Genomic DNA, 17,756 nt, shown 5'->3' on the forward strand with positions numbered 1-17,756 from the left:
TTTGCTGCTAGTGAACAGGCCAGCGCACAAGGCCTCTGTCTCCAGACACCAGTTCCAGCAGGAGCTCCAACTCCTGCGGGAGCAAGGCCAGGCTGCCAATAAGTCTTGTTCTCAGGAAAATCCACTCATGCCCCTCACACTATCGAGGGAACCCAATGCGAAAGGTGTTGTGGGAAAAGGGAACCTTGCTGTTTCTGGAGACTCAACCCGCAGCTAATGTGTGGAGGAGACCTTCTGCAGGGAAGAGGACACATCTTCACACATGTGACACCCCGATCCATCGAGCACCTCAGATTTGCATTGGCATCTGTTGCCCGGGACTTGCTTTTGTTTGAAACATATTTCAAAATGGATACCTTCCTCCTCTCTCTGAATAGATAGCTCATGTAAATTAGCCCATGCCTTCATTATGCCAAACCATCTGGTTGAGTCTGCTCAAAGAATTACTGGGGAGAAAATGCAGGTGAATCTGGTTTTCGTTTATCTGTTCCTGTCTATTTTATTGCTGGTAAATGACAGGAGGCCAAGCAGGGCCAGCTTATAGGAGTCGATGAGAAGGCGGAAGAATATCTCATACATCCAAGCAGTAGGAAGAGCGGGGTGCAGCAGGGTCTCAGAGAGATGACTATATATTAGTTTCTGTGCCTGACAAGGACCATGGCCACCAACAGCTCTTAATCTGGTCTTACCTCTGGCAGCTCTCACTACTATTAAGGCGTTGATTTGAACATTTCTTATTTTAAGATTAGCAAAAAATTCCAGGGAAAGACTGATTGGCTTAACTTCAACCTGGCATTTCATTTTTAAACCAGTGAACAGGGATGCCTCTCAGTATAATCCATCGGGCCCACTCTTTTGTATGGGGACTGGATTCTCCATAAAAGAGAATGATGTTGATCAAGGCAGCAAACTCAAGATTCCACGGTGGTGCACATTGTATAATCCCAGTACTTGGGAGGCTGAGATAGGAAGATCACAGATTCGAGGCCAGTTTCAGCAACTTACAAAGACCCTGTTTCAAAATAAAAAATAAAATAGGGCTGAGGTATAACTCAGAGGTAGAATGCCCCTGGGTTCAATTCCAGTAAAACACACACACACACACACACACACACACACACACACACAACACACTAACAAGATATGCATTGGTATTTACTGTCTGTACAGGCCACCCACTAAGCTGTGTTTTACATTCTGTATTTTAAAAATGTAACCGATGAGCGGGACATGGTGGCACATGTTTGAAATCCCAGCATTTGGGAGGCCGAGATGGGAGGGTCGCAGTTCAAGGACAGCCTCAGCTACTACTTAGTGAGGCACTTTGCAGCTCAGGGTGACTGTCTCAAAAATTAAAGAATAAAAAGTAGGGCTGAGGGTGTAGCTCAGAGGCAGAATGCCCCTGGGTTCCATCCCCAGTACCCAAAACAAAACAAAACAAAAAAATGTAACTGAAGATCAAATGTCTGTATAAATGTGCCCCCTGTCTTAACACAGAAGACACGTGTCCACAAAACTGTGTGAGAGCAATTATTTTTTTTCAAGTGTAGTAGAGAAAAATAATATTTAAAAAACCCAGGATGTGGGAATCCTCTTGGAATGCAAGAATCCTCTTATAACTATGTAATGTTAGTAATTATCCTCTTGATTTATCCTGTTTGTCCAACATAAAAATGACAGGGTGATTTTAAAAAACATATCAAAATGTGCATTCATTAAATTAAGTCGCTCATCCAATAAACATTTATTGAGCGTTTCCCATGTGCCAGATTCTCTGACGGTTCTGGGGACAGTGAGCCGAGGACCCTGCGAGGAGCGCTCTGGTATCGAGGGAGGCAGACAAGAGGGTTCACTTCAACACCGTGTAATTAGGGCACCAGGAGGCCCCGCTGCATCCTAGGCTATATTTGGCATCCCACAGACAAGAAAATCCATTTATTTACTTTTTTCAGGCTCTCCGATGAATATCAAGGAAGGACACTGCATTCAGGGTAGATAGAAAAAGTGGACCAGGAAACTCTTCCGAGAGAAGGTCACCCTTCAGCTGTGTCTCCAAGGTTCCAGTACTAGTCAGTGGACGGATGGGGGTGACGTCTTCTGAGAAGAGGCAGCAGCCTCTTCTGTGGGCCCAGCTGCCAGGAGAGCCGTAGGTCCATGTAGCGCCGACGTGCCTTTTTGTCACTGATCTTGTAACAAAGCTGACCGCCTCCCCAGAATGGCTCAATTTGTATCTCGGGGCATTTTGTGGAGGTAATACAGAGACTGAAGTTAAGGAGGGTCACACAGGAGGCAGGAAGAACGGCTGGCATGCCATGGCAGTAATCAGGACAAGATGGAGGGCCTGAAATAGATCAAGAATGGTCAAAAACAGTAAGCATTTGAATGGGCCGTAAAGAAGGTAGATCGTGAAAGTCAGGAAGAAATAAAGGGAAGCGTTTTTTCTGTGAGCTGTGTGTGGGGCACTTGAGAGGCGCCAAAGCCTCCCCTAGGTGAAGAGCTTGAGAAATGCACTTGGTGGATATTTTTAGTTTGTGTTTTATTTTTACTGTCTCAGATTCAGTGCAACTAGACAACTAGATAAAGATTAGAAAAGATTGTCAACTTGTCTTCAGTGAGAGCTGTTTACTGATGTTATTGATTGTCTTGATGTAAGGGAAATTTTTGATTTTTAAATGTAGAATATACATTTTTTTTTTTTTTTGCAGTTCTGGGGATGGAACTCAGGGGCATCATACCTCTGAGCTACGCCCCCAGCGTCTCAGCATCTCACTAAGTTGCAGAGAGCCTCACTAAGTAGCTGAGGCTGGCTGTGAACCTGGATCCTCCTGTCTCAGCCTCCCAAGTATTGGGATTATAAGTCTGTGCCCCTGACAATAAATATTGAAAAATTGTCATTTTCCATCTACCTTTACAAGCAAAATTCATATCACTCCCATTTGGTATGTTTTTCTGCAATGTGATCTTTAGCGGGGGAAACATAATAGTCTTTAAGTCACTATCTTAGTAATATCATCTTCAGCTGCTTAACAAAGCCTGACAGCCAGCATCCAAATGAACAGAGACAGTAGTTTCACCAGGCACAAGAGCCTTCTTCAAATATTTAAAGAGATAAATATATTATTTTCAGAACCTCAAAAGATAATTGAGGGAAGGCATGGTTCAACAATTCATAGAAGAGTTAAAAAGTCCAATAAATATGTTGAAAACTATTTCACCTCATTATAAGTTAAAACTGAATAGGCTTTTTAAAATACTATGTTGGCAAAGATTAAAAAAACAGATTAATGCCTATTTTGGTGAGCTTTCTGTGTCATCAGCGAAAAGTAAATTGGCATAGCTTTTCTGGGGACAGTTTTCCAATATCTGTCAAATCAATTCCAGAAATTATCAGGGGGGAAAATCTCTTATACGCATGGATGTTTCTATCAATTTTTTTTAACAAAATCTAGAAATTATCTAGCCATCTCTCGGTATTTTTAAATGTTAGGAATATAGCCATATGCTAGAATTCTATGCTGTCATTTATAATTGTGTTGCAGAGTATTTACCTCAAGGAAACTATCCATTACATATTAAAAAGAAGCAGGTTACGAAGGTGTAGCTACGATGGCACCATTTGTTAAGTCTGAGTTGTTAGATTATGGATCGTTTCAATTTTTTAATTAAAAATATTTATATTCCTTTGTGTTTTCTAAATTTTCTACAATGGATCTGTTTAGAAAATGTAAACAGAATTAAATTCTTACACACACACACACACACACACACACACGCATACTCCTGACTAGATTTCGTGTAAAGGCAGCAGCCTTATGGTCTATTTCAACTTGGCATAACGAAGAACTTTCTAAGAGTTAGAGGTTATTTGAGGAGAAATGAACAGGCTTCTTCCAGAAGTTAGATGCTCCATTAAGGGAATCTACAAAAATTCTCCATATGCTGGGTGATTCGTTGGAGTGGATGAAATTTATGTGTCCTTTTATGATCTATGATCCATTTATTCCGACTAACTCTACTTGTTGGCCACAAAGAATCCAGCTGTCTGTTTTATTAAATATAGTGCTCAGTACTAGAAAATTGCACACACTTAGTATTCATTAGATCCCTGACTTTCCAACACTTTTTTGGCCAAGATTCATAACTAGAAATACATTTTGCAATATCATGACCCAATAAACGCATACAAACACGGGAGACAGAGCATCATAAAACACCCTCCCTAGAAGGATACAACTCTGATATTTCCTGTGGTGCTGAATTTTCATTTTCTGAGTGCAGCTTGTGACCTGCTAAATTGATTTTACAATGTAGTTTGCATCCTGCAGTATGGAAAGCCCTGGACGAGCACGCTAGGGCTTTGCTGTGGTGCTGTCCTTGGAGGCCTGTTTACCAGGTTACCTACCTGCTCTGGCTGCCTTCACGCGGAGTTGGACAGGGTGGCCCCCTTTATGCTGAATACTTATCTGAGACAAGGAAGTGGTATCTATGGCAGTTATGTCCTTTGACAGTGTTGAGACTCAGTATAAGAAATATCCAAAATTCATATGCATAGTAATAAGTTATTTTGTGAAGCTGTCTTAGTCAACATTTGCTATAATGCAAAGTAACTGACCACACAGCTTAGAGGAAGGATAATGTTTTGCTCACAGTGTTTGGATTGGAGTTCAGTCTATGTTAGACAGGGTCTGCAGAGATCAGGGCATGGAGAGAAGCAGAGAAGAGGGAGAAAGCAAGGGCTCTGCATCATGGAGGTTGCAAACAAGAAAGCAAAGAAACGAGAGGATTCAGACTCAGCACAATCCATAAGAGCACACTCCCGGGACCCACCTTCTCTAGCCTCACCCCATCTGCCTAGGTTACCACCCGGTAAATCCATTGCAGGGATTAACCCACTGATGAGGTCACAACTCTGATAACTGATTTACACCAGCTCTGAAGATGAACATGTGAGCTCTTCGGGGCATTCTGTATCTAACCATAAAAAAATACAGTCGTAATCAGTAGTGTTCCCACCATCGAGTACTTACCTGACTCTGCCTTTTGCTCCATGACAACTCTGAAAATAATCTTGTTACAAAAGATTCTCTAAATTTTACTTCATAGTATTACACTGTCGATATAGGATATAGCGTACTATGTTTATAAATGAATTGAATCAATTCAGTTTGAGAGACATAATTCTAGAAATACCTTTTTTATATTGATCAGGCATTCAGAAAAGAGGAGAAAAAGAGCCTTCCCCTTTATTTATGCTGCTGACAGAGAGGTAATGTTAGAAGACCAAACCTCTAGTGTTAGAGCTAACAAAAGGAGAGCAGTCACCGATAGCAAAAACTGAAGCTCTTTTATTAAAGATTGTAACCTTAGAAACTTATTATGGTGAATGATACTGAGTCAGAATAATACTGGGAAGTTCCAGTTTCACTGCAGTCCAGCCGTGTGAGTTTAGGTGAATTTTGTAGTACAGAGTTCTCACGTACACAATGAAGATGACAATTGTATCTACCTCGGGATTGCTGTAAGGATTAAATGAGTTAATATATGGAGAAGTACCCAGAACAATGTCAGGTACACATTAAGTGCTTGAACAAGTGTTAGGAAATAACATGTAAGTAGCAAAAAAAAATGCTGTGTTTTTTCATTAATTGGAATAGGATGATTCTACCTGTTTAAGCTAGGTGAAAATATTTGGTCAATGAGACAGTCATCTCTGAAAGTCTGTTAAAAATCTTTGTCAACCTCAACTTAAGGGGCTTACATAAAATTAGAATGTTATCGAAAAGCACTTGTATTTCAGCCAAATGTGACCAAGAGGTTCTTTTTTTCTCTTTTATTTAATTATTTTTATTTATTTATTTATTTATTTATTTATTTATTTATTTATTTTTGCGGTTCTGGAGATGGAACCCAGGGCAATTTTACCTCCAAGCTACACCCCCAGACCTATTTTTTATTATTTATTTTGAAACAGGATCTCACTGAGTTGCAGAGGGCTTCACTAAGTAGCTGAGGCTGTCTGTGAACCGCGATCCTCCTGTCTCAGCCTCCTAAATGTTAGGATTACAAGCGTGCGCCACCACGCCCTGCCCAAGAGGTTTTATTCATTGGTGTTCGCAGGCAGCATTACAGCTTGGAGAAGAAAGTAGGGAGACTCAGTTTCTGGGGATTGGGAACCTCCCTGTGCTACGTCAGAGACTTGGAATAATACCAGGCTCATATTGTATGCTCAATGACTGGTATCTATTGCTTTTACTGTTATTATTTTTTTGTTGTTGTTTTTTGCAGGTCTGGGGATGGAACCCAGGGGCATTCAACCTCCGAGCTATAGCTCCTGTCCTAATTTTTATTCTTTATTTTGGAACCGGGTCTCACTGAGTTGCAGAGGGACTCATTAAGTAGCTGAGGCTGTCTGCAGACCGCAATCCTCTGGTCTCAGCCTCCCGAATGCTGGGATTACAAGCGTGCGCCACCACGCTCGGCTTTACTGTTATTATTTTGTCACTGATACAATCAAATCAGGTAGATTCTGGATTTCAGATTCCTAAGATAGTGAGAGGGGCCTAGTTACTCATTCCAGATAGTGGACATTTTATTTTATCTTTATGGCTAGTTGAGACAAAGACTGGCTTCTACAACTTACAGATCTACAGGCCTTCCAATTCTTAAAAAAAAAAGATAAATGAAGAAAGAAAAAAATATCTTTGCTGGAGGAAGTGTCCAATAAAATAACCTCTTTTAAAAAGTTGCTCATAAACATATCAATCAGTAAGCCAAACATGAGAAGGAGGGAGAGGGAGGAAATGGGGAGGGAAGTGGGGAAGGGCTAAATGAGCGATGTGTGCACGTTTGCCTCCACCATCTTGTACTCCATTAATGTGTATGACTACAGTGCACACACAAAAAAAAATTTTTTTAAAGGTTGCTCTGAAAAGCTGAGTCATAGTGAGGCCCAGGAGAGTACATCTGTTGTCCCATCTACTCAGAGAGCTAAGGCCAGGAGGGTCATGTAAGTCAGAAAAGATATTCTCTTTGCAAGCAAAAGCTTACTTGGCACACAGGGCAGTACAAAGTTGGATGAAGCCACATCAGAAACATAGTTGTTCAAAGGCACACCAAGGTAGCTCAGGGGGGATGGTGTCAAACTAAAAAAGATTTATTCAAGTATATTGGTCAAAATACAAACAAATTGTAGATTTGCTTCTCCTTATGTTTAAATGGCTAATTATTCCTTTGAGTGGACACAAGAATATAGCACTTTACTGTGATAATAGTTTAATAAATGTATCCATTTTGCCATGTAAACATGAACATTATTACTCTATTTCCTTGGACTTAAGTGATGATAACTTTCTACTAGAAAACTTTATTTTGCTATGGAATATAAAATATATATGGAATATAAAATAGCAAAATATGACCATGGATACAGTGTGAAATTGTTTTTTTTCTAATTGCTATAATTCCTTTTTTGAAAGCACAGATAGATAAGACTTTTAAGATGGAATTCTGTTGTGAAAAAATTGCTCCTTTGCACGCATTCAGTTTTGTGATAGCAGTTTCAGTGAACTAAATGTTTTCTTAAATTCCCATTATAAATTATGTAATTATTCTATTAGAAATAAATATTTTAAACTCCATACAGATTATTGTGTTCTAATTTATTTTAAGCCCTTTTCATGGTTTCATATTTTAGTATGAAGACTCTTTTATAGGGCTTTTTGTAGATTTTTATGTTTTATATTTGTATTGCAGTTCATGATGTAGGTATAAATTACTCTTATTAGCTTTTAATAAAACTAACTGTATATTTTTAAGACCTTCCTTTGAGTGAAGAAAAATGAATAATTGAAGTCATTTGTGCATCGAAGGAATTTTGTCAGAAAACTAATACTTGGTTTCCAGGTGCTTTTAAATAAAGAGGAACTCTAGTGTAGATGGTTTTATTTTTGCAAGGTATTATTTAAATATTTAAAAAGGTCATTTTTAAAAGCAGTCATCTCATGTTTGAATAGGAGAGTGATTATCCTTGCTATGCAAGTAAGCTTATTAATGTAGACACACTGGTTATTAAAAAAGGAATTTTTGTTTTTGAAATATTCACAATTTGACCCCCCAAATGATAATTTTATAATTAGTTGTTGACCTCGATATCTGCACAAACCATCAATATTTTTCTACTTTATGCAATAGAAGGTCCTATGTGGCCTGTAAGATGACATGATATTAAGTATAGATGCAAACATATTCTTAGGAGCTTTTCTGCATTTGTTATTCTATACTTACCCTATTAAATTGTTTCCGCAAATAGTATTAACTTATTTGACTTCGGGGAATGTAAGTCCTAAATAAAAAGTCTAAGACATTTAGAATTATTTTGAAATGTAGTTCATTTTCCTAGACATTTCATTTATAGTTCACTGCATTTGGCAATGATACTAATCTATAAAATAACTTTGGCATCTGCCATGCAGCTGGGAGTAGTGGCACAACCCTGTAATCCCAGTACTTGGGGGACTGAGATAGGAGGATCACAGGTTTGAGGCCAGCCTCAGCAATTTAGTGAGACCTTGTTTCAAAATTTAAAAGGTGGGTTTGGGGTTGAATCTTGGAGGAAGAATGCTCCTGGGTTCACTTCCCAGTGTCCCCCCCCCAAAAAAAAATCTGCTATGCCTCATTAAATCCATTTATGCCTCATTGCTAAAATAAATTTAGGTGAGGCCGGGCGTGGTGGCGCACGCTTGTAATCCCCGAGCTTGGGAGGCGGAGACAGGAGGATCGCGCAGGTTCGAAGCCAGCCACGCTGCCCTAGGAGACCCTGTTTCCAAAAATAAAATAGGTCTGGGAGTGTAGCCCAGAGATAGAAGGGTTTCCAAGAACCCTAGTAACACCAAAAAATAAAAAAATAATAAATAAGTTTAGGTGATCTGTATACTGTAGAATTTGCTTCTTTTTATAAATTATAGTGTGGTGCCTGTGTGTGCACATTTTTGTATACGTGGAGATACTATACATCTATGCATATTTTTAACGTTGCCTCAAGAGTACTTTAACTAACTTACTTTGAAAATGATCATATTAAGAAGCCTTGTGGCAGGGTATTATAACAACAGTATTTATGGTTTTCTTTTGTTTTTTAGTTGGAAAGTAAGATGTTTTGTCCATTGATGTTGTAAGTCATCAGAAAATAAATTAGGAACTGTATGAAACTATTATGTCATTAAAGTGGTGGGATCATAGTGTAGTTTAATATTATTCTACACACATTATCTTTACCCAAAATGTTTTGTTGCCGAGAAATCATTAAGATGTTAAATTGTTGGATTAGCCGGGCGTGGTGGCACACGCTTGACGTTTGTCATCCCAGCATTCGAGAGGCTGAGACCAGAGGATCTTGGTTCATAGCCAGCCTCAGCTACTTAGTGAGGCCCTTTGCAGCTCAGTGAGACCCTGTTTCAAAATAAAGAATAAAAATAGGACTGGGGGTATAGCTCAGAGGTAGAATGCCCCTGGATTCCATCCCTAGTACCACAATAAATAAATAAATAAATAAATAAATAAATAAATAAATAAATAGTTGGAATTATAGCTACACTGAATCATCAGATTGAACCTGACTTATTTACACCATTTTACTATGGTGCTGTGTTTATATATTAGGAGGCTAGAAATAAGAACTCTGGAGCTGGGCATGGTGGCACACACTTGTAATCCCAATACTTTGGAGGCTGAGACAGGAGGATCGCAGGTTTGTGACCAGCCTCAGACATTTAGTGGGGTCCTTCACAATTTAGTCACACCCTGTTTTAAAATAAACAATAAAAACTAGGGTATGGTGTGTAGCTCAGAGGTAGAATGCCCCTGGGCTCAATCCTCAATACCAAAAAAAAAAAAAAAAGAACTCTGATACAAAATATATTTTAAATGAGCCTTAATATATACAGGATCTTTTCATGGAAATTATTGTAATGAATATAACTTCTTTAATTTTATCATATTTCACTTTGTTTATATTCATCTGGCCTTTTTCATAATGTTCTGTTCAATAGGACAAGTATTTTCTTTCTTTAATATACTTTTATTGGTGCATTATAGTCTCACATAATAATGATCATAAGGTCATAATCAACTGATCCGTCACTTTCTGTGACAGCTAATCTCACTTAACATAACGTTCTCCAAGTCCAATCATTTTCTTGCAAATGACATAATTCTGTCCTTCTTCATTGTTGAGTAGAATTCCATTGTGTATATATCCCACAGTTCTGTAATCCCATTCATCTGTTGATGGACCACCTATGTTGGTTTCATTATTTGGCTACTGTGAATTGTGCCACTATGAGCTGGATACACATATGTTACTGTAGTTCTCCGATTTCCGTTCCTTTGGAAAAATACCCAGAAGTGGTGTCACTGGGTTAAATGGTGTATCCACTCCCAGTTTTCTTAGGAATCTCCACACTGATCTCCATAGCAGTTGTACTAATGTGCAGTCCCACCAACAGTGTAGAAGAGTTCCTGTTTCCCCACATCCTTGCCAGCTTTTTTTGTTGTTTGGCTTCTTGATGATTGCCATTCTGATTGGGTTTAGGTGGAATCTCAGTCTAGTTTTGATTTGCATTTTTCTGACTTTTAATGATGAAGAACATTTTTTCATGTGTTTATTGGCCATAGAACAAGTATTTAAAAAAAAAAAGCTCAGGATCTACCCTGTATACTCCTCTTCTCAGCAGCAATAAATTTTTAATGCGGATACACTCATATTAAATATGTTTCTGGCTCCATCCCCCTGCCCATATATTTGAACACTTTCCTCCTTTATATCTTTAAATTTTTGTTCCCATATCACCCCCTTACAAGAGAACTAATTGTAAACACTGTACCATCTCTCACTCTGTCCCTGTCTCTAGCTCTACTGGAGCTTTACCCCAGCTTTACTCCAGCTTTACCCCATGCATCCGTGATTATCTGACATTTTTCATGTGCTCTGTGTCTTGTCTGAAAATTAGAATGGCATCCCCACAGGCAGACTTTCTGTTTCCTGCTACATCCCCAGCATCCTGTACAATATCCAGCACATCATAGGTACTCAATCTTCTATCATGAAGATTGAACAACAGAAGGCCCCGAAGACAGTTGTCGTCTTGTATCACTGTGGCTGGAGTACACACAGTGACTTGGGCGTTCTGGGATTGCCCTTGGACCCATGCCTGGACCATATGCGGCTTCCCTTGAATCCCTCTCCTGCTCTCTCCAGACAGGTGCTGGCTTGTGGCGCCTTTCACTTCCCTGCCGTCATTCAGTAGCCTTACATGTTGACAACAGCTGTTGACAACAGCTTTCACTTGGGTTATTGGCTTGGGACTGCCACACAGTTTGGTGGGAGTTCAAGTTGAGATTCCACACCAGCACACAGCACAGAAGCTGGGGACTGATCCCTACAGGTGTTTCTGTCCTTGGTCCAGGTGAACCTGTGTGCTCAGGTAAAGGCCCCACACCTATGGGCTGAGATTTTGAGACACTACCTTTCCAGCTCCTTACCTTATCAGAGCCCAGGTTTTGTCTGCCAGGCAACCAGGGATCATGGCCTCCCCTCTCTCAGTCCAGGTGCCCCAGCCCCAGCCACAGATAAGAGTTTTCACTTCATACCTGGAAAATCTTCTTTCTTGATTTTTAGCCTGTCTAGGTATTAAAAACAAAATACATTTCTGTTGCACATTAGCATATTTTTGTCTTTGGGTTGAGGGTCTTCTCACATTGCTCAGTCAGCCATGTTGACAAATATATATGTTGAAATTATCTATTTTCACATTTAAAAAACAATACTAGAAGCACTGATACTCGTATATGTCTAAAGGATTTACACCTGGACCCTCTATAGATGAGCAATAACAGAAATTAATATTTTTCTGTGCTAGGTCTCTGGACATTCTAATGTCTTAAAGAAAATGTTAGAGATTATTTGTGAGTAAACTTTGTTAAAGGGAATAATATTAATAGTAAAGTCGGCCCATATCACCTAGAGACATATCCTGGGACCCCATTATTCATCCATTCTATTTCAAAGTTGCTTCTTAGCACTGGATATTTTGTTTTCTTTTTAGCCTTTTGGAAGAATTCTGTCACATGGAGAAAAGTGACTTTGCAATTAAGAATTTAGCAGCCACTGTTTCTGACATGTTTTACCTCATTTTTTCCAGTTTTTTGTTTGTTTGTTTGGGGTTTTTTTGTTTTTGTTTGGGGTAATACTGGGGTTCCTGGAAGCCCTTCTACCTCCGATCTACCTCCCAGACCTATTTTTTATATTATTATTTGAAGACAGGGTCTCTTAAGCCAGCGCAGCTGGCTTCGAACCTGCGTGATCCTCCTGTCTCCACCTCCCAAGCGTGGGGATTACAAGCATGAGCCACCACGCCCGGCATGTTTTACCTCCTTTAATAAACTGTATTGATTCATAAACTGTATTGATTATTAGTTTTACTCCCAGGATTTGTTTCTTGGTGATATGGACTGACTTTGTTATTAATAATTATTATTTTAAGATATATTTTTATTTATTTTTACATTGGAATGCACAAACTTTAGTTATACCACTTTTATGTTTGAGCCAACATACAATATGTCTATCACTTCAGAAAGTTCTCTTATTCTATTTTATGTGATTTATTTTAAATTTTTTTTCCTATCAGATGTTAAGACATCCTATCTGAAATTTGAGGAATCTTCCAGGAAGTCAACTGCTTCAAATATGAGTGATTTCCTGGATTCTACAGACAGAAACTACTTTATTAAATTATGGGCCAAACTTGCTTCTAAAAAAACGCCAGTGGTAAGGAAGGGACAGAAGGGGTAATGTGAAGTAGCAACTGAGTCATACATAATGTCACAGGAAAATGGATGTAATACTTGGAGATGAGTAAGTTCCCTGAAAACTGTTCTCTGGAGTCAACCAAGGACAGGATTTCACCCACACCCTCAACACACACACACACACACACACACACACACACACACACACACACCATACCCACACATATTTTTTTCTTTTTTTTTCATTCTATTTATTTATTTATTTTTATTGGTGCACTGTATTCATACATCATAGTGGGATACAAACTTTTGTAGACATACATGCACACATCGCCCAGTCAGCCCCCACCCGATCCCCACCCCATTCCCTCCCCATCCCTCCTTCCCATGCTTGGCTTAGTGGTTGACATCTAGTATTATAGCAATTTATCCAAAATTAAAAATGATAACCTCACATAACAGTTTCATTTGTCTGATACCAAGCTTTTGATGACTTAAAGATAACATTTCAATATTTCTTTTTGCTTTCTTTCTTACCAGAGAATATTTTTTTTCTATTTTTTTTAGGTGAAACTATCATATATTTATATATTTATTTTTCAGAAAAAGATCTATCCTAATATAGAATATGGATTTTAGATACCCAAAACGATCTTGAAAAAGAACAAAGCTAGCAGATATATATTTTCTGATTTCAAACCATATAAAGCTACAATAATTGAAACAGTGTAGTACTGTTCTAAAGGGAGATATATAAACCATTGGAGTTAAATACAAGCCTAGAGCTAAATTCTTCCCTATATTATCAAGTTATTTATGACAAGGTTTCCACAAACATTTGGTGGTGGAAATAATAATCTTTTAACTAAATATTGTTGAAAAATAATAATTACATGGAAAAGAATAAAATTGGACCCTTACCTAATCCCATATAAAAGTATTAACTCAAAATAGATAAAAGACCTAAATATAAATCTTAAGACTATAAGCTTTTAGAAGAAAATCTGGGTCATAAAACCTCACAACATTGAAATTGGCAGTGATTTCTTGGATATGATTTCAATGGCACAGGCAACAGAAGAGTATACAAACTCCCTAAAAAATAAAAAAAACATTGTATATCCAAAGACAATGTAAACAGAGTTAAAAGTTACTAATAGAATTGGATAAAATATTTCCAAATGCTATATCTGAAGGTATATTAATATTCCAACTAGAAATCCTAAAAATTAACAACAATAAAGGCAAACAATACAATTTAGAGATAGGTATAAGACTAAAATAATGAATGTCCACAGATAACCAATCTTAGTTGTCTGTTGAATGGAAAATCTTGTTTCTCTGGTTCTGTTGTGTGTTACCTATTTCTTCTTTGTAGTTAATCTCTTTGAGTATTTTCTCTAGCGCTGGTTTTGAAGACATAAATTCCTTCAGTTTCTGTTTGTCATGGAAGCTTCTTATTTTTCCATCTAATTTGACAGAAAGTTTTGCTGGGTAGAAAATTTTTGTCTGGAAGTTGTTTTCTTTCAGAGTTTGGAATATGTTACTCAAAGCCCTTCTGGTTCTCATGACTTGGTTTGGGAAGTCTGGAGTGATTCTAATTGGTTTGCCTCTGAATGACACTTGGCCCTTTGTTTTTGTTGCCTTTAAGATTCTCTGCTTGGCTTCCACATTGGTCATTTTGACAATTATGTGGCGTGGGGATCCTCTTCTCTGATCCTCTCTAATGGGGGTTCTATACGTTTCCTGGATCTGTGTATCAACCTCTTGCTCTATGTCTGGAAAATTTTCTGCTATTACTTCCTTGAAGAGATTGTTGATCCCTTTGGTATCACTTTCTTTTCCCTCCTCTATTCCAATTATTCTTAGGTTAGCTCTCTTAAAATGGGCCCATATTTCTTCAATGTCAGATTCCTGCTGTTGGATATTTTTTTCTAGATTAGAAACTATGCGTTCATTTTTGGAATGATCGTCTTCTAGGAGCGAGATTCTGTTCTCCATGTGGTCTAATGGGTTGTTTGTGCTTTGAATTGAGGCCTTTACTTCATTAATTGCACCCTTTATCTCTTTTTGGCTCTCTCTGAGTTCTTTTCGAAGCACCTCTATTATTTCTATAGTTATTTTCCTGATTTGATCTTCTAGAAATCTCTGATTTTCTGTTTTATCGGGTTCTTATGTTGTGGGGTTGTGGGCATTCATTGCTCCAGTGTTATTCCTCTTTCCCATGATTTCGGAAGTTTGTGCCTTCTCTGGGTTCTTCCCTTGGGTCACTATGACTTCACTTAAGGTGCTCTGGATCTCGAGTCTGTAGTATCTCAGACCCCACTACTCCTTTACTGGGTTATATCACAGAGTCTCCGACCCAGGGAGTCGATAGAGGCTGCTTTAAACTATGGGGGGTGCCAGGTTGCACGTTCTCCTATGGTGTGATATCTCTGCCACCGCCACTCCCCCACTGGGTCAAGTCCCAGGAAGTACAGTACTGGGATTTCTCCTCTGTGGCCCACAATTTGACTCACTGTTCTTGAGTTCGCAGATGTAGCTGTACTGGACTCGCTGAATTTGCTGCTGCTGCTGCCGGTGGCAATATGGCGCCACTGCTACGCCCTCGGCCGTGAGGCTGGCTTGTTTCTTCTTGGTTTTGAATTCCACTCTGAGTCCTTGCAGCGTGTGCTGAGCTCAGCCACTGGGAGCTTTAGATGTTCCCTGTGCTGAAAAATCCCGCCTGGCTGTTCCGCAGCGGCTCACCTCGGCTTTCTGTAGCCGTCCGGTGAATTCGCCGCTGCCGCCGGCAGTATGGCGCTGCTGCCGCGTCCTTGAGCGTGAGGCCGGTGTATCTCTGTGGCTCTGAGCTCTGTTCTCAGTCTGCTTTCTCTCTGGAGCCTGGTAATTTTTTTGTTTCTCTGGTGATGGTGTTTTCTGGCTATGAAAGGCGCTGATTTTGTGGTAATGGAGATTGGTTGTTAGCGGGGCTCTTAAGCCCCGCTTTTCTCGGTCGCCCATTTTTTTTTCTATGTTTAAGAATAGATACCGGTTCTAAAAATAGAATATCTGATATGAGGTTTTTATGAGTACCCTTCCCTTTGGCTCCCATTGAAAACTCTGACACTCATCTCCTCTTTTGTGAGTATTGCAAATCACTACAATAAATTTAATATGGGAACTATGTATTTCAAGGGAATACTTGCTCTGTAGCTGGGATGTAATTCTGAATATTTTTAAGCTGAACCTAAAAGTGAGTCCTGCCACGAAGCCTATGTTTTCTAATGTGACACTATTCAAATCAGTCATGGCAGTTGGTCCCAACTCAGTTCTCCGGGAACTTCAAGAAATCAACATGCCCAGGAGTATCAAGGGCAAAATGGGCCTGGCATTCCGATGAGCTCGTGTTCATTTTTCATTTGTAATCATTTGATGTTATGATCTTTGTTCTGGTCAGAATTCTTGTGGCTATAATCCAGAAGACTGACCATATAACTTAGAGGAAAGAAGGTTTATTTTCTTATAGTTTCAGGCTCAGTCCATGTGAGGCTGGGGACTGTGGATCTCAGGGCATGGAGGCCAGAGGCAGAGAGGGAGAGTACACAGCTTGCTCCTCACATCATAGAGGCTGAAAGCAAGAGAGTGAACAGGGGGAGGGGGAGGAACCAAATATAATCTGCAAGGCTGCAGCCCCAGGGACTCACCCTTCCAGCCACCACCCAGATAAATCCATTACGATGGATTCATCTGCCTCTGGGCTTACAACCCTCAAGACTCAATCGTATCAACTCCAAGCACAACTTACGAGCTCTTCAAGGGGCCATTACAATCTGGGACTGCAAAGAGACAAAAAACTGGGCTTGCAGAAGAGGCAGAACTTTTGTTTTGGTGTCGATTCTGTGGCTTTGCTTTCCTAAGAGGCTGCCATGGTTGGAGCAAATAATCCCATCATCTTCCAAAGTCAGAAGCATAGACAGTGCTCAGAAAAGTCAGACCAAATACTGTTTACTTCCAAATAAAGTCTCAGGCCTCGGCATATAGAGGCATAGTCGTGCATTCTACCCTAAGACATGATGATTTTGAGATGTTCTAGGATCAGGAAATAGTTGTGCGTCCATGTCCTCTTTTGTGTTGTTTATTTGTTTTTGTTTTCGGCACTGGGGATTGAACCTGGAGGCATTCTGCCTCTGAGCTACACTCCCAGCCTTATTTTATTTTATTTTTTTACTTTCAATCAGGGCTTTGTTAAGTTTCTTAAAGTCTCACTAAGTTGTTGAGGCTGGCAGGTATTACAGATCCTCTGCAGTCAAAAAGAATCTCACCAGCCGGGCGTGGTGGCTCACGCTTGTAATCCCAGCATTTGGGAAGCAGAGACAGGATGATCGCAGTTCATGGACAGCCTCAGCTACTTAGTGAGATCCTTTGTAACTCAGTGAGCCCCGTTTCAAAATTGAGAATAAAAAATAGGGCTAGGGGTATAGCTTGGAATGCCCTGGGTTCCATCCCCAGCACCACAAAAAAAAAAAAAAAAGAGTCTCACCGACTTTCACATGCTGGGTCACCCCTTGTCTGCAGTGCACCTCACTGAGAAGCTTTTCAGCCCCCATGGTCCAGGGCATCCAGAGCACAGTGTGGAGCCGAATGTCTCATGCAGCCTGTCTCTGAGCTGGCATTTTCTGGTCCACACTAGCTGTGGTGCACGAACCCCTGCGGTTCAGGTGTCTTGCCTGTCAGTGCTGGTAGTGTAGGTGGGAACACAATGTCACAGGGTGGTTCTGTAGAAAAGCAAATCAAGTCCTCCAAGAGCTGACATCTCACTTAAGGAAGTAGTGAGAATGTCATACTGCACTGCTACCGCCATAGATATATATTGGCGAATTCATCTAAGATGATTTTTAGTGTCTTTTTATTCTTTTAAAGATCACAAATTCAAGCCGGGCGTGGTGGCGCACGCTTGTAATCCCAGC

General features: G+C 39.7%; 1 protein-coding gene across 1 annotated transcript in view; it reads left to right on the top strand.

Moving 5' to 3' along the window:
- The window catches only part of LRGUK (leucine rich repeats and guanylate kinase domain containing), a gene marked incomplete at both ends in the record, with an annotated part of 115,026 nt that overhangs the window by 73,854 nt on the left and 23,416 nt on the right, over positions 1 to 17,756 (top strand). The window contains 4 exons of the mRNA XM_080701233.1: positions 46 to 164; positions 1,770 to 1,864; positions 11,007 to 11,160; positions 12,687 to 12,826. Of these exons, the coding sequence (XP_080557359.1) occupies positions 46 to 164; positions 1,770 to 1,864; positions 11,007 to 11,160; positions 12,687 to 12,826 (508 nt within the window). The remainder of the gene's footprint in view (positions 1 to 45; positions 165 to 1,769; positions 1,865 to 11,006; positions 11,161 to 12,686; positions 12,827 to 17,756) is intronic.

This window comes from Muscardinus avellanarius (assembly GCF_963383645.1).
Source record: "Muscardinus avellanarius genome assembly, chromosome: 9".
In the NCBI taxonomy this organism is placed as follows: Eukaryota; Metazoa; Chordata; class Mammalia; order Rodentia; family Gliridae; genus Muscardinus; species Muscardinus avellanarius.